This window comes from Letharia columbiana, assembly GCF_014066305.1.
Source record: "Letharia columbiana isolate WasteWater2 chromosome Unknown Sc0000002_s0, whole genome shotgun sequence".
In the NCBI taxonomy this organism is placed as follows: Eukaryota; Fungi; Ascomycota; class Lecanoromycetes; order Lecanorales; family Parmeliaceae; genus Letharia; species Letharia columbiana.
In genome coordinates, this window is record NW_023501038.1 from 331,664 (window position 1) to 348,540 (window position 16,877).

General features: G+C 50.1%; 6 protein-coding genes across 6 annotated transcripts; 3 read left to right on the forward strand and 3 right to left on the reverse strand.

Moving 5' to 3' along the window:
• Positions 1-286: 286 nt before the first annotated feature.
• HO173_001096 (uncharacterized protein) lies at positions 287-4,358 on the reverse strand (the record flags this gene model as incomplete). The annotated part of the gene is made up of 6 exons (XM_037303040.1): positions 287-304; positions 368-734; positions 790-1,097; positions 1,160-4,127; positions 4,178-4,271; positions 4,328-4,358. The coding sequence occupies 6 exons, from the start codon at positions 4,356-4,358 to the stop codon at positions 287-289; spliced, it is 3,786 nt and encodes a 1,261-aa protein (XP_037169687.1).
• A 477-nt stretch (positions 4,359-4,835) lies between these two features.
• Positions 4,836-6,592, forward strand: HO173_001097 (uncharacterized protein; the record flags this gene model as incomplete). The annotated part of the gene is made up of 2 exons (XM_037303041.1): positions 4,836-5,785; positions 5,833-6,592. 2 exons carry the CDS (start codon positions 4,836-4,838, stop codon positions 6,590-6,592), a joined length of 1,710 nt encoding a protein of 569 aa, XP_037169688.1.
• A 539-nt stretch (positions 6,593-7,131) lies between these two features.
• HO173_001098 (uncharacterized protein) lies at positions 7,132-8,832 on the forward strand (the record flags this gene model as incomplete). The annotated part of the gene is made up of 2 exons (XM_037303042.1): positions 7,132-7,146; positions 7,195-8,832. The coding sequence occupies 2 exons, from the start codon at positions 7,132-7,134 to the stop codon at positions 8,830-8,832; spliced, it is 1,653 nt and encodes a 550-aa protein (XP_037169689.1).
• A 281-nt stretch (positions 8,833-9,113) lies between these two features.
• On the reverse strand, positions 9,114-11,313 carry HO173_001099 (uncharacterized protein; the record flags this gene model as incomplete). Its single annotated transcript, XM_037303043.1, has 5 exons — positions 9,114-9,341; positions 9,396-10,379; positions 10,434-10,948; positions 11,001-11,063; positions 11,121-11,313. 5 exons carry the CDS (start codon positions 11,311-11,313, stop codon positions 9,114-9,116), a joined length of 1,983 nt encoding a protein of 660 aa, XP_037169690.1.
• Positions 11,314-11,758: 445 nt separating this feature from the next.
• HO173_001100 (uncharacterized protein) lies at positions 11,759-12,398 on the reverse strand (the record flags this gene model as incomplete). Its single annotated transcript, XM_037303044.1, has 2 exons — positions 11,759-12,274; positions 12,330-12,398. 2 exons carry the CDS (start codon positions 12,396-12,398, stop codon positions 11,759-11,761), a joined length of 585 nt encoding a protein of 194 aa, XP_037169691.1.
• A 420-nt stretch (positions 12,399-12,818) lies between these two features.
• On the forward strand, positions 12,819-16,682 carry HO173_001101 (uncharacterized protein; the record flags this gene model as incomplete). Its single annotated transcript, XM_037303045.1, has 5 exons — positions 12,819-12,983; positions 14,485-14,626; positions 14,682-14,725; positions 14,774-15,585; positions 15,644-16,682. 5 exons carry the CDS (start codon positions 12,819-12,821, stop codon positions 16,680-16,682), a joined length of 2,202 nt encoding a protein of 733 aa, XP_037169692.1.
• Between the last annotated feature and the right edge of the window lie 195 nt (positions 16,683-16,877).

The following is a 16,877-nucleotide window of genomic DNA, read 5'->3' on the forward strand; positions in this document are numbered from 1 at the left end:
CTGAAAACCTTCATCTCAATAGCACACAAGGAGATGGAAGCGACAATATATACGTGGCATGGTGACTTAGTATTCTGTGTCTCTTCGCCGGTAGCAAGAATCACAATTCATTCCGACTGTACATCATCATCTATGATAGATCGCTCAAGCCGTCCGGGCCTCATCCATACGACCTTCCCGTGATCGTTGTTGTAAGCCAATGCTACCGAGAGCACAACAAAAGTCATGAATACAAGAAAATGTTGAAGGGAGCAAACTGTTGCAAGACATAGACATCGCCGAGAAATCATTGATACCTGCGCAACTACAGAAATCAGTGTCAGCACAGAGTGGTCCCAGATAAATGCAATAACAGGAGAGAGCTTACATCCAACGTCAACGCCTTGCTCGAATTTGCTCCTTGGTCCCTGTATATCCCTACCAGCGCCTCACTACCCTGGAAGAGACCAGTCTTCAAGCTAATCACAATGAATTGCATTCCGGGTCCTGCATGGTCTCTGATATAGTTCGCAATCTTCGCGACGTTGGCATTGTCCAGCGCAGCGTCGACTTCATCGAGCACGAAGAATGGAGACGGCTGATAGCTGTGGACTGCAAATAGCAGGGCAAGAGCAGCCATGGTCTTCTCACCCCCGGAAAGATGCTCCATGTCGCGGAATCGCTTTAAGGGTGGCATGGCGTGGTATTTGATCCCGTCGAGATAGGGCTCGTCGCCGTCTTCCATGTCCAGGTATCTGTTGATGGTTAGCAAAAAGTAGTAAGAAGTTGAATGACCGTGGTATCTCATACGCTTGACCGCCCATAGGTAGAGAGGTATCTCTGGTAAGATCTTTGTAGATCGGCCCAATTTGTTCCGAGATATGCGAGAAAGCCTTGCTGAAAAGTTCGAATCGCTGCTCTTTCACTGCCTGGAAGTCATCTTTCGCTCTTTTGGCACGCTTTCGTGCATCTTCAAAATCCCGGTCTGTAGTTTTCAGTCGATCCTGCACTACCCCTAAACGTTCGACTGCACGCATGTTAGGTGCCATGCTTTCCAGCTCGTTATTTAGGGTTTTGACGCGGCCTTGCAACTCGGAGTCTAGCTTTTCGTCATTACTCTATGCTGGTAATTAGCATTGCAAAGACATGATGCATATAAGCCCAGACGGAATATCCATACCTCCCTTAGATCCTCATCAAGGCCGTCAAAATCAATCTCGATGCCGTAGTCTTGAACTTCAGGTATACTGCTCGCCTCTGGGTCGTCATCCACGTCCAAGGCACCAGTGTCAGTCTGGAGAACGTCATCAAGAGGTAGTTGGTCGAGACCTCTTGATTCTTCCTCTAGCGGGATGCTGATGTCCTCGAGCTTGCAGCGCCTTAAAAGAGTGTACCTGCTGGAGGCATTAAGCTGTCTATCAGCTTCCAAACCTGATATGGCTCTTAAGGTACCATCGACAGTCTTGCTTCTCTTCTGCACCTCACGACGCTGTTCTGCAACCTTTTCGGCCTTCTGATTGACCTTGACCTGCTGTTGCTCCTGCTGCTCGGTTAGTTGGTCTAGCTCCACCATCAAACTATCCAACTCATTTTGCGAGGATTCTTTTTCGACCTCAAGCTCTTTGACGAGGGTCTCATCCTGTGCAGCACGATCTCGCGCAACTTTGATACGACTTTTGATCTCCTGCAGTTGCTGTTGCTCATAGCTAATTCGACTCTCGAGACGGCTCTTTTGTGTACTAAATTCAAGCTTCTTCTGCGCTCCCTCCTGCTGCAATGAGCCCTGCTGAGCCTCATAGGTACGTATGTTGTTGTACCCAAGTCGTCGGCAAAAATCTGCAAATACGTCGTCCTGTACTTCGCTGACAGCATCCTGAAACCCCTTCAGTGTGCTCTCGAGGTCTTCAAGTTCTCGAAGCTTCGCCTCGTACTTTGGCTTGGATGCTCCTAGCTCTTGTCGAGCGTGAGCTAGTTCCTTTTGCTTGCTAGTCTGGTTTCGATCATGTGCCTTGGCTTCGAATTTAAGATATGTCAATTTCTGCTCGAGACCTGTCAACTCCCCTTGGAGCAATTCTTCTTCGGAAGCGCCGCGACGCGATTCTGGAAGTGCTGCCAACTCCGAAACTAGCTTTTCTTGCAGCTTCCGAAGGTTTTCCACCTCCGTGTCTTCCCATCGCCGTGAGTCCTGCTTGCCACTCTGACCACCAGTCATATTGCCGCCTTTGTGTATGATTGAACCATCAAGAGTGACCGCCTTGACATCATTGCGTTTCTCCCAGCAGATGGTCTTGGCTATGACGAGATCATCACAAATGACAGCATTACCGCAGACATAGGAAAACGCACGTTCTAGGGACCTCTCATAGTCGATTGTGTCCAGAGCCGTTCGGCAACCGCGGTATTGACCTTTGAGATTGGAATTCAAGGCAGCGAACTGGATAGTGTCCAGAGGTATGAACGTTGCTTGACCCCGACGCTGTTCTCGCAGATACTGAATGCATTCGATGGCCGTTTTCTCGTTCTCGACAATGACTGCATCGAAATTGCGCCCGAGGACTGTACTGACCGCGGTTTGGTATCTCTTTTCGACGGGCTTGCACAGTTCACTTACTCGGCCCTTGACACCAGGAAAAATACGCTTCATATCGGCGATAGTAGCCTTTAGGCGGAGGTCTTTCTCGTTCTGCTTCCTGCCGTCTTCTGCCTCCAGTAGCTTCGTCAATACCTCTTGAAGCTTCTCATCTTTCTCCGTCCTTAATTGCGCAAGACGAAGTCGTTCAGAAGTGTGTTCATTGAACGTCTTCTTCTTGCCATTGACCTCCTTCGTAGTCTGTTTGATCTGGCTGTTGACGCTGTCCTTACGCTCGCCGATCTCGGCCAACTCCTCACCTAGCTTCTGGGCCTGCCAATCCACAGTGTCTACTTTGCTTTTCAAGCTCATGACTGTCTCTTCATCGGCCTTCTGCTGACGACTGAGACTGTCCACTTTGATTTGGTCAGCCGAAGTCTTTTTATTGACTTCCTCCCTCAACTTGTTATAGCGCTGCAAATCTGCTGCGCTCAATTCACGACCCTCTTGTTCAGCCAATTTTGTGAACTCGCCCTCCCACTGAGCTTGTGCTTTTTCGACAACCTTCAAGTCCTTGGTCGATTGTTTTACGTTGTTGAAGTGGATATCATGTTCCTTCGAGAGCTCCGCAATCCGACTGTTTTTGGTCGTGAGATTTTTGTTTGTTATATCGATTTTCTCAGTAATTGGCACTATACCGTTCTCCATGGTTTCGATGTCTTTTTCCTTCTGTCTGATGGTCTTCTCAATTTTAGAGACATCCCGGCCGACTTTAGCCTGTTCTTTTTTGGCTTCCTCTAGAACTCTATCGTACTTCTCGATTCCACGTCGCTGCTCCTTGAGCTCTTCCTGGTGCTTCTGGATTTCCGCCCCGGACTCTTCAATTACCCTTTGGAAATGGTATAATTTCCAGAGTATGTGGGTCACGATAGCCTGATCCCTCTCATCGGCCTTCTTGTTGTAATTGTCGGCCTCGTTCTTCTGGTCCGTGTACTGCTTTATCTCGGAATTGATGCCTCTCCGTCGATGCAGAGTAAAATTTTGGTTCTCCAAAGCTTCTTCCTGAGCTTCCTTCAATCTCTCGTAGTCCGCTTTGTACTCGAGACTGCCGGAAATTTGTTCGATAAGGCGCGTCAGATCTCGAGGTGACTGAGATGCGATAGCTTCCACATCACCTTGGAAAACCAGGAAATTTCGAGCTTTGATTAGAATGTTCTCCAACTCCAGAGCTTCATTGTATTGCTGCGCGGACACCACGCGGTCGTTAATGCGATATTCGCTAACGCCTTGATTTGTGATTGTACGCTTCCAGAATTGCTCGTCGCCAGCATCGTCCTCGTAGACGGCCACTACCCAAGCGCTCTTGGGGTCATTGCGTTCCTGCGTGCCATTTTGGCTCTCTTCCTGATCCGAGCCTGCATCGCCGTTCGTGTGACCGTTGACACCGTTGGTTGTTGCTGAGCCGTCCCCATTGATTTTCGAAGTTCTCAGTACTCGACCTCGAAAAACAAGGTCGCGAAGGTGAGCTGAGCGTAAATGAGACGATTTAATGCCGAGAACAAAAGAAATCGCATCCATTCTAGCCGAAGGTAAGTGAGGGAATATCGTGGCGTTTCGAGGGCCACTTACGAATTCGATTTCCCAGAGCCATTGGGGCCGATAATTGAGGTGAAGTAGGAATCTCCAAGGAGGAGGATATGGTGGCCCTTGTAGGACTTGAAGTCTGCTCAAAGCATCAGCGCAACGCACCACTGCCTCTTGGGTGGGTGTGAGACATACTGTAGAGCTCGAGACGGATGAGCTTCCCCATTTTGGCAGTGAGGCTCAAACACTCCAGTGATGAGCGAGAGTTCAACGGTCAGCTTATGATTGAGGACACAGGAAAAATGGTCGCATTATAACGACGATTGCGACTCCGACCTAGGATTGCGATTTTCGACGTCAAGACTGTGACTTGAAAAGGGTCGAGCAATGGGAACGCGTGACGCGCTCTGGCTGGTTAAACCTCGGTGATATCCTGCTGGTCGAAATGGCCAATCAGTCCTCTTGGTTTTGCCAGGAGGAAAATCGAGAGGACTGCGAAGAGCGACAGTTTTTCCCCTTCCTCTCCAAGTACTCACTCACCTACTGCGACGGGAAGACTAAATGGTGGGGTGCAGGTGTCGCTCTTGAAAGGCATCACCCCTCATAAACACGCATCATCTACCTGCTGTAAGCATGTTACCTTCACAATCGCATTCCTAAGACAGCACTATAATTAGCACTATAACTACATTCAAGAGCTGACATGGTATCTCTACGCCAAAGCCGCCCTCGGTCCTTTGGCACCCAGCCCGGCTCCCTCACAGCAGCCCTTGCCTCATTCCGCCAACAAAACAGCAACATGCCAGATGTTACAGGCATCGCCGAATCCAGAGCGGAGTCTGTTCTGTCCGACGATAACCTTTCACCTAAGGCCTCAAGATCTTCTACCCAGGGATCATGCACTGCATCCGTGAATGGAGGTTCTCCGCTCCTGGATCCAAAGACGCCCGAGCTCTCCTCCCCAATGCCGAGCCCAAATCTGCTATCCAGGAACGCGTCAACCTCGGACTTCAGCTCTTACCAGGAGGAATGGGAAACCCCTTTAGAGACTCTTACCGTGTTCGACCTCCTGGACAATCTTGCACTTCCTTCGCGACTTGAAAAATGGCAGACCAAATTATCGGCGCAGACCGAAAGAGTACGACGGCAACGTGAGAAGATCAAGTCGTCCACGTCCAACGCGAAGGACAGAGTGGTCGAGGAATGGCGAAGGCGTCTACCACCACCGGATGAGCAACTTGACAAGTACAGGAAACGCATGAGCGACTCCGTAAACCGTCTTGGTTCGAGGTGGCACGACACAAAAGCTGTGACAGCCCGAGAGAAGCTTTCCTTCATTGCTGGAGTGCTCAACATTTTCATAAGCGGATACCTAATTGGCGGGCACCCTGAATTGTTCTACATTTGGTTCACAGCACAGCTTTGCTACTTTATGCCAATTCGCTTCTATACTTACCACAAAAGGGGCTATCACTACTTCTTGGCGGACATGTGCTACTTCGTCAACTTTCTCTTACTTCTGACGATCTGGGTTGCACCGAGATCGAAAAGACTCTTCATAAGCACGTATTGCTTGGCATATGGAAACAATGCTGTCGCCATTGCAATGTGGAGAAACTCCATGGTGTTCCATTCTTTGGACAAGGTTACAAGGTTAGTGGATGCGCCGTAAAGCCAACTTCGTTTGCTAAACTCGACAGCCTGTTTATCCATATCATGCCACCAGTGACACTACATTGTCTGGTCCACCTCACTCCTCCAGAGATCCAGCTAGCACGCTTCCCAGGTATATATGCCATCGCGCAAAGCTCCCCAGATAGCGCGGTGCACTATTCCCTACTAGGCATGATGGCCTGGTCATCCGTTCCATACGCCGTTTGGCAACTTTCGTATCACTTCTTCATTACTGTAAGGCGTCGAGAAAAGATTGCTGCAGGCCGTCCTACAAGCTTCACCTGGCTACGTAGATCTTATGCCAAAAGTTGGATCGGACGCTTAATACTGGGACTTCCTGAACAATTACAAGAACCCGCGTTCATGCTCACACAATACCTTTATGCCTTGGGAAGCATGCTACCATGCCCAGTATGGTTCTGGTATCGGTGGCCGAGCGCAATATTTCTGCTGTCACTATTTGTCTGGAGCATTTACAACGGAGCGACGTACTACATTGACGTCTTCGGAACCCGCTTTCAGAAAGAATTGGAGCAAATGAAGAAGGACGTTGCGAAATGGCAGACCAGCCCGGATGCTTTCAGCAGTCCTTTGATGACGCCAAAGGCGGAAGATGGCTCAGTAACACCGCAACAACAGCGGAGTAGCGATGAAACAAGTGGCAAGAGTGGACACAAACGAAGCGAAAGCAGCAGCATCGATCAGATACCCATGCTTGACGCGCAGCATATAGGATCTAGTGGAATGGAGAACGTTGCGGATGAAAGGGTTCGGGAGCGAAAGTAAGGTGTGCCGTCAGCAAATGTGCCTCGACGAAGATGATTCTTGGATCAAGCAGCGAGGCGTTGGAAGGATAGGCAGGTGATGCAGGTGGTTTGGAATATTCTTTGCAACATATAACCGCAGTCCACCATGATACCCACTGCTTCGAAGCAACGTTCTCATCTCTCAGCTTGATAGACCTTAATGAAAGCCCTAAAATACAGAGATGCGTTCCGTATGCATTATTATTGAACATGCACATGCGAGAACACTTTGTGTTCGGCTGCAGGAGCCAAAAGAACGCTAGTCCGTTTGAGTACAGTCAAAACCAACCTTGTTTTCTTGGCTTCGAAGTCCTCGATAATCATCTTTATGCCATGGGCAGAGCTTTCCTCCTCTGACTAGTTCTTTTCATGAATGTGGCATGCTTCGAGATACCCAATGGAAGCACCTAGCTGGGTGCTCTGTTGTGAAAGCATATCTGGTAACCCCATGACCGCAGAGGATCGAAAAGTTGAGAAGGGTCAACCGCCCAGCTCCTCAACCTTCCAGCTTGGCTAAAGATGACACGCAGGATTGTACGTTGGATGAGTCGACACTCTATATCCTTACTGATGTCTCGATAGGTCCGCACTTCCGTCCAGCTCGGCATCCTCACACTCATAATTCTCTTTCTTGTCTATGTCCTTGACAACCGCTTCAATGTCCTCCCGGACGCGATACACAACGCTCTTCCTGCTCACCATCCCGGTCTTGTCATCACTGACATAACGGTCGCGACCTGTTCTACACTGAACATCCTCTCGAGCTGCAAGCTAGACCCGGGGAAATGGCATCGAATAGAAAAGGATCTGTACCTGTCACACGGCTGGCTTACTCACGCCTTTTTGCACATTGAACGGAAGCGAGAGTCAGAGTTGACTGAGAAAGACCGAGTCATCCTGGATGTTCGGGTAGCGAGCTTGGATCCCGTCACCTCGGAAAAGGACCAGGGGGCCGAACGCTGGGAATCTCGCCCTGCAGGAATCTGGCTCAAGCGCACCTCCAAGCACCGCGAATCTGATAGCATCAACGCAGTAACCGCCGTCGATGTGCTTTTTGGCTCAGACGCTGTAGAAGCGCGTCCGGGATGGATGCTCGCTTCCCAAGCCCTCGTCCTCCCTAATGTTGGCGGCGAAAACCAAGAAGCTTACCTCAGTGTCCGCCGCGGCCCTCCAGCGAACGTGGAAAGGCCAACCCTCCACGTAAACAAAGATGGCAGATTCAAGGTCCTTCAAGTAGCCGACCTGCACCTCTCGACTGGTCCTGGGATCTGCCGCGATCCCGAACCTGCACTGCATAACGGCGGCAAATGTGACGCAGACCCTCGTACGCTCGCTTTCGTATCTTCAGTCCTGGACAGCGAACGCCCTGATCTCGTCGTTCTCTCTGGTGACCAGGTTAATGGCGAGACAGCAGCGGACGCTCAATCCGCGGTTTTCAAATTCGCTCATCTTTTGGTAGACCGTAAGATTCCATTTGCAACTATCTTCGGAAATCACGATGACGAGGGTTCCCTTTCGCGTGAAGCTCTTATGCGGCTTACCCACTCGCTACCTTATTCACTTTCCGAATTCGGGCCCACGACTGTGGACGGTATAGGGAATTACTATATCGAAGTGCTTGCGCGCGGTACGTCTTCGCACTCCGCTCTCACTCTGTACCTGTTGGACACCCACGGCTACAGCCCCGACGAACGCCAATTCCGTGGCTACGACTGGCTCAAGAAGAGTCAGATAGACTGGTTTAAGACGACTAGTCTGGAGCTGAAAAATAGTGCTTCGCATCAGGGCTATACACATCATCATATGGACATGGCGTTCATACATATCCCGCTCCCTGAATACCGACTTGTTGATGACATTGTCTTGTCCACCGGAAACCAGCCCGAGAATCCCACAGCGCCAGGCTTCAATAGCGGTTTCAAAGACGCACTGGTTGAGGAAGGTGTATTAGCTGTCTCTTGTGGGCATGACCATGTGAACGACTATTGCTCGTTATCCAAGTCTGCGGACGACAAGCCGGAGCTGTGGATGTGCTATGCAGGAGGCAGTGGATTTGGAGGTTATGGTGGCTACGGAGGATATCATCGGCGGGTGAGGGTGTTTGAGTTCGACATGAACGAGGCCCGGATTGTGACGTGGAAGAGGGTTGAGTACGGGGAGACAGAGAAGCAGCTCGATAAGACGATTATTGTTGAGAGTGGAAGGGTGGTGGCTGCCTGAGAGTCAGTCAAAGCCCAAGGTAGAGTCACAATATTGTGTGTGTATATGGGACAGGTGCTGTCCTGGCGTTGAATATGGTGGCGTTTTGAGACTACCGCCAGGCAGTCAGTCACACTTGTGTCGAAAAGAGCTTTGCCAAGAAATTTACTATGAACATTTCGCCATATATACGCCAAGCAAAGGACCTCTCCATGAAGTGTAGTTGTCTTAGTACTTCATTGGCAGGAATCAGCAGCTTTGGAGGGTTGCTCAAACTCCCTAAAATCTACATGAACCGAAACTTATTCCGCTTGCTCAGTTGTGGCAATAGCCGCGGCCCCATGCTCAACCTCACCATCCTCCCTTGATTCGCTCGTAATATTTTGTTGCGCTCGGTGCTGCTGTCCGCCCTCGGACTGCTCGTCGCTCGGCCGTAATGGTGCTGGAGCAACTGTGGGTGGTTTGAAAAAAGGTTCTCCGTCCTCGTCGGCGTCGAGCTGCATCAGGAAAGTCTCCCATAGCTCGATCAACTGAAGTCTTGGATTAAAAATAATATGAATCAGGAGCGCAGAGAGTGGACATACCTCCTTCTGCGCCTCAATGGCTCCCTCCAAAAATGTCTCCACCCCACTTTTGAAATCCTCTACTTTCTCTCGTTCAAACCTCTCCAGCTCTCCTCTCATAAGTCTCCCCATGTCCTCAAAAAGTAGTCTCGCCTGATGACTCCTCCTTTCCCCATCCCCGACATCAGCTTGTAATTGGTTCAACCGATCCTGCTGAGTCTTTCCGCTCCTCAATACTTTCTCTTGGGTAGCTCGACGCTTCTGGAGTTCTGCCTCGGCGCTGTGCCAGGAATGGAAGGACTTTTGGCGCTGGGCAAACGCAGTTTTGATGGACGCAATGAGACGGATATATTCGTCTACTGTGATGCCAAGCGTAAGCACATCCTGTTGGGCTTGGCGTTCGTAAAGTTCGCGGATGCGAAGCTGTAGGTCCGATAGCCCTTCGAGAGGTGTGGAAAGGGACACGGAGAGTTCAACCGCAGAAAGCGCATGTAACGAAGTGGAGAAATCGCCTGCTGCTTCTGCGAGTGCTTTTCGCTGCGAGACTACTGCATCGATAGATTTCAGGAGAGCTTTCAATTGATTTTCGAGAGCGTCAAGGTAAATTTTCCGATCGTGGAACCAGTCGTCATGCTCAATAAACTTGCCGCCGGTGGTGCTGCCAAGTCCCAGAGAGCTGAACATTCCTTTGCTTTCGCCGAGGCCGGGTTCCTTGTGCTCTCGATGCTTGACATCCATATTGAACGCATCGCTTTCTAGGAATATTTTGAGGTCACCATCGTGCTGAAGTACTGGGTGGGCGGCTGTCTTGTTTAGCATCTTTTCCAAGGCAGATCTCCTCGACTCTACAAAGTTGCTGTCGAAACGACCGACGGCTTGCTTTTCTGGTGGCGGCGGGACCACGACTCCAGGATTACTGTTGTGCAACGAATTGTAAAGCCATAAGAAATCGCGGTAACGCCGGCTGACAGCAAATTCGGGCTGCTTGTATGCTTTTGAGGACGTCTATCATAGTTAGAAATGTGTCTCTCTAGATTGGCGGTGACGTTGAGCATATACCTTCGTCCGAACTTGGTAAACAATGTGACTGCTAGTCAAGTCTCCGATCTTGTGCGGATCACCAACTGTAATATCAAAACTGGGTCTTGCAGCCTGCTCGATACTAACGCTAGGCTGCGTTGACCTCCTTGAGTTCTCTATTCCCCCAGGAGCCGAATGGCCTTGCTGTGGGTATCTTTGTTTCGACGTCGTTGAGCTTCTGTCGTCATCCACGAGGTCTGCCGAGTCTATCATACCCTTGTTCACAGGCGGCTGCGACGAGGGTGTTGAGCGGGTATTGCGCGTGGGTAGTGTCTGCTCTTTGGATGGGGGTACAGGAGGTAGTTCGGGTTCTGAGAGATTGGAATTCTCGCCCAGTGGGCCGAGTGGTCCAAGAGAGTCATCAATGGCTTCTAGGCGTGTAGCTTGTGCTCCGACCTTTCGTGGGGTCCGAGGGCCTCTGGCACTTGGGGATCTTGGCGTAGAAGTTGCCGAGAGAGAGGATGCCTGCGATTGTTTTGCTTTGGTTGCCGAGTCTGCGAAAATCCATAAGCCTGAGAATGAAGATGAATCGGCTATCAGACAGACCTTGTTCTACTCCTTCTGTAGCTTTGGTAAGATTGGTATTGGAGCTTGAACGTGAGGGAACATCTGCCTACTGTCAATTAAGATGGCAAATGGGACGATTGTCCTGGGATAATTACTTACCACCCCACGGCGAATCCTCAGCATCCATTGGTAGAAGAATCTTGGATATATTGGAGCTGATGTCAAGGTTAAAAAGGGTATCAGTTGTGTCGGTAGAGCATCGAGGTGCAGGAACTTTTTCGGCTTTTCCGATGCTTGGCTGAGCAGGGATTCGCTTCACCCGCATGTTCTCTTCGAAGACATCACGATCCATAATGGATGCTGATACAAAAGCAAGCTCATAAGTTTCCGAATTCTGATGGGTCTGATTACCAAAAAGTATCTGCTAATGATACAAGTGGTCTATGGAGTGAGTGACATAAAGAGAACTACAGCATCGCTACTTCCTCATTCACTGGAGGTGTCACAGAGCTTATCGCTAAAGCGCCAGCCGAACCGGATTCGATGATGTCTGAAGTGACTGCAACATTGCCCGCCGAAAATCGTTTGCCATACACAACGCGTTCGAATCGTCTTGGTTAAGGCATAGATGCTGGACCATCCCCATTCTTGCTGCTTTCGAAGATCCAATATCGGGTGACCTGTGAAAACAAAGTGGCGGGCCGGTCCCCTCCATCGCTTGATGGCTTTCTGAAGGAGCCGTCAATAATCTCCATTTCTGTCCCGCTACCGTCCAGCTCTTATGATGCGGATGCATCCTATTTTTCGCCATCACCCTTGAGGAAGTCAAGTTCTCGATCCGAACCAGATTTTCTTTCTTCGAGCTTGGAAACGAACCTTTCAGCTTCTTCCCATAACTCTGCCTTCATCTCCTTTCCCACGTTGTCATTTCTGCTGTTAAGCCAACCTACGTCCAGATTACCGAGACCACCACCTGTAATGACTCCCTTGTTTCCCCCAGCCGTTCTCGGTGGTGATGCATTCGGAGGATTAGCCTGGGCAGCTAAAGGAACAGCCATACTTGTGGGTGGCTCCTTGGTGACTGCTTCAGCAGGCAGAACACCGGCCTCCTCAAGCGCGTAGATCTGGCGTCTAAGGTTCACATCTACCAAAGAAAGTAGAGTAAAGTATTGCGATGTCGCGGCAGTGAAGGACTCTCTTTGTTGTTCTATTGGTACAGGCCGGCTTGACAAGCTTTCTGCCGGTGCAATGGCCATGGGCTTTGTCAAAGCTTTGACGGCCAGACCTGCCGACTGCAGTAGCTTAGCAACATCCTACATTCAGTCTCAGTATCCATTCTTATATTACAGGTCCTTGCCAGCGCTTTACCTTGTCAATATTGTTTAACTGCTTGATGCGATCGCTAGCAGAGAAGATTGGGGGATGGTCTGGGGACATGTTGTAGATTTAAACTGCCTTCAAAGCCTTTGTGTACGTCAATTTCATAAGGTGTCAAGGTAGATAGATATTTACAGATTCTGAGAGAAAAGTGTCATGATTCATGAAGATCGATCATCAGTGCTGTCACTTGCGCATTAAAAGTGCCTTGCATAAGTAAAGTAAGATAATGCGGCTCAACCGTTGGGTTTAGCGTCCGAGCGGAAGGCAGGGAGGCAGGATAACTTTAAATTCCTTCAACGTCTCCGTGCTCAGCTACTTTTCTTGTCTCATTTCTCTGCCACTATGTTGGTCCGACTCGAAATAACATGTTCCACGCTCTAATTTGGGACAACGACCATGATATCACATACACCCCATAAAAAATATAGGGAATAATGTCTCCTGCATGAACGTCAATCATTCTTCGAAACCGTTATCATGTCAGGGCAGCCTTCAGGGAATCCCTCAGGACCTCGACCTACCGCCAACGGCGTCGGCGCCAGTGGCATGGCTTCATCCCAGCAGAGAACAGATCCTCAAGTAGGATCTAGCACGAGTAATGGACAATCCGGAAGCATGTCCCAGTCAAATCTGAACAGCATTGTAAGGCAAAAAATTTCATGCTTAGTTTTGCCTGCTTCACGTCTGTTAGGATCTATTGTTTGCCTTCCTTTTGTAAGCTCTGTCTCGGATTGCGACGGAAGCCTGTGGGTTTTCGGCGAACTCCGCCACCTTTCTCCCTCAACTGGAAGTTACTCGGCTCGAAAATTGTAGAACAGACCTACTAGCGCGGTGCTTGGCATCAACACTCCATGTGCTAGCCGCGACTCCCACGCATGGACCCGCTTTCCATATCATGCTCTATTAGTCAAACAACACCGCTCCTTCTAGCCCAGAACCTGTCTCTCCTAAGATGGCAAAGCCACGCACCAATCAACGTTCTATCGGTTGACCAGCCCGACCTCTACAATATCCGCGAAGGAGCGAGCGCATAGCATCATCCGAAGCACCTCAAACCTCTGCGCTCCAGCAAGCGTCTCTATCCGTACAGGCATCGGCACAAGGAGTCAATGTATCTCTACTAGCTGCCTCGGGAAGACAAGCCGGATCTCTTGCCTCGAGCGAGTGTAACACTCGTTCATCGCGCAAGCGAAGAGACGCCGAAGGAAAGCCTAGTATGGAAGTATCCTCGGACCCTCAGCAGCGCGGTAAGCGAGCGGCCATGGGCAGTCACAGCCCGTCCGCCAGTGTTGATCTGTCAACGCAATCCCATCGATGCTCAGAACCACCTTCTATTCTTGATCCTTGGCGGGAGCCTTCTCCAGAAGAGTATCGAAGCATATACGACGATCTAGACGCGCCGAACCCTGTGCAGCAGCCCAATTCTTACCGGCCTTATCATCAGTTGGAGTACGAGGCTTAAGGCTTGTTGCGCGACGTCACGGATCCGCGACTGGGGCCTTCATACAGACCTTCTCCTGTCAGCTCACCAGCAATTCGAGGTACACGATCAGGAGTGTCCACCGATTCTGCTGGCGTTAGCTACACAGGAACAGACCAAAACGGTCACTCTTCATTCAGAAATCAAGATCCTAGGCGACTTGCCGCTATGAGCAACCAAACTTCTAATAGACAAACTCCTAGAAAATATGGACGGGCGGTCAAAGAAGGTCTTGTCTCATTCGGCTTGGGCACCTATAAGCATGCCGTCGGCAATCATACACTGGATTTCCAAGAAGCGAGCTCGCCCAGGAACCCATCCAAGCACTACTCAAACCAAGAAGATGTCAGTCCAAAGCCTAGGCCGACAAATGTTATGCATCCTGTGTCGGTGTTGACCGATGATGAAGTGGTGTGTAATCGGGATCGCACACAGATTCACCACACCTTAAAGAGCCCGGTCCATTCGGCTCTTGGCTAGCTTTAGTTTCATACGTTTGCCTTCTTGCCTCTGTGCCGACGGGAGTCAATCCCCAGACTCTTTGTCACTCTTCACCGCTTAAACTACACCTCTTGAGCACAGACTTACTACCATGTCTTGACGTCTCTTCTGCCTATTCAATCTCAGCACGTCAAAGAAATGGGCGCTGATGTGGACTCTCAGGTCATTGAATATCTATCAAAAAAGGGCTATAGCAAGACAGAGTCTATGCTGAGGCAAGAGTCTGCGAATCAAGACGTTGAGGGTAGACCCGTCAACACCAAGGCTGAAGAGACTGGGGGAGCCAAATACGGAAAAGCTTTTGGTGAGCGCCATGTGTTGTTCCATGCTCTTGAGTATCCTACTGAACTTCGTCCAAGGGTTGATGCGATCGTGGATTGAAGAGAGTCTCGACATTTACAAAGTGAGGTGAAAGTTGAGCTTGGCCTTGCACCCACTGACAACCTCCTAGCCTGATCTTAGACGTCTACTCTGGCCGATCTTCGTATACTCATTCCTCAACCTCGCATCAGACTTTTTTCCCAAGGACAGCGGCCATTTCTTAGAGTCGTTCAAGTCAGGATTTGGGAAAGAGCACGAGGACGATCTGCGAGCGCTTCAGCCTATCTCAATGCCTGAGCATGTCCTCAACAACGACACTGCAAAGATCTATCGCAGCAATAAGTATCGAATCACACTCAGCCAGGTGGCGTTCTTGAACCTCGTTCAATTCTTGGAGTCGAAGGAAAAGGATGGAGGGGCCGTCATAGTAGGAGTGATACAGAGCTACCTACAGGTTATAACCATCGACCGCGTTGCAGACGATCAAAATAGTCTTGCAAGACTGCTCAAACGGGCGAGAGCCAACGAGGATTACCCGGCTGAAGATGAAGGGATTCCGGGTCACAATCCTGGATCCGCGAATGTAGACAGAAGCGCTGGTTCAACTGTCTTGACACGATTGAAGCTTGGGCATATGCCTCTGGAGTCAGATTTGATGGGTGACGTTCGTGCAGAACTAGACGAAGAAGATGCGAAGAATCCTCCCTTCACAGGGCAAGACTCGCTTATTCAACACTTTGAGCAGCGGATCAAACGGGAAGAAAGTGAAGACGCACCTACTCGCAGCGAGTTGCAACTACCGCCATCTATCGCCCGCGACGTCGCAATGGAGGTTCAAAAGGTCAAAGAAGACCGCGATCGATTCAAGATTGAAGGAAGGACTGGAGGCGTGGGCCCTGGTGTCAGTGTCACAATGTTCACGTTCCACAACACATACGACAGGTAGTCGCCCGTTTCTCACTCTGCATGAAGGCTCTACTGACACGCAAACGTGTCTCAGTATCAACTGCTTGGACTTCTCTGAAGACAATATGCTCGTAGCTGCAGGTATGAGCGAATCTTACATTCGTGTTTGGAGCCTTGACGGCAAAGCTTTACCAACAACAGTCCAACCTGGGTCTACGGAACAGCCACCATCTGCGTCTCGCCGTCTGATAGGTCATTCGGGACCTGTATATGCTGTTTCATTCTCGCCGTCTATCGCTTCATCGAATCCTCACGCTCCTTCTACCAACTCGAAACACCTTCTCTCCTGTTCGGCTGATAAATCCGTACGCCTCTGGTCGCTTGAGGCCTGGACCTGTCTTGTCGTTTACAAGGGTCACGATTATCCAGTGTGGGACGTGAAATGGGGCCCATTCGGTCTCTACTTCCTGACTGGCTCACTCGATAGAACATGTCGCTTGTGGAGGACGGACCATATCGAGGATCTCCGGATGTTTGTTGGTCATGATAAGGATGTAGATACTGTATGCTTCCACCCAAACAGTGCCTATGTCTTTACTGGAAGCAGTGACAGGATTGTTCGTATGTGGGCGGTTGCAAACGGGTACCCTGTGCGCATGTTTACAGGTCATACCGGCAACATCACAGCCTTGGCTTGTAGTCCTAATGGCAAGATACTCGCTTCTGCTGATGACGCAGGCACCATCATCCTCTGGGATCTTGGTCCAGGAAAGCTTAAGAAGCGAATGCGTGGCCACGGCAAAGGAGGAATCTGGTCATTAAGCTGGAGTGTGGAATCAACCGTCCTTGCTTCCGGAGGCGCAGACGGTACGGTCCGCATCTGGGACATTGCGATTGGGAACGATGCAAGTGGGCAGGGCAGGGTCATTGGGGAAGGAGGTGTTGGACAGAAGATTGATGGAAATGCCGCGCAAATGCAGGCTGTGGCCGGCGCGGGCACGAAGAAGAAGGGAAAAGATGTGGTGGTCACGTCGGATCAGATCAGTGCATTTCCAACTAAGAAGAGCCCAGTGTACAAGGTCCGATTCACTAGACAGAATCTTGTGGTTGCCGGAGGGGCATTTCTGAGCTGAACAGTACGGACGGCCTTTAGTGCTGAAGGCTGCGCATTTATTCGGACGCCTAGGATTGCAGGGTAGGGCGTTGAACCCGGATCAATGGTATCATCCGTTGAGTTTTTGCATTGATCTTACGGCTTGCATCAATGTCTTGACTTGAGCTCTTGTACATACTACAACCATCGAAATTCTTTCATGTTCAAATGCCTT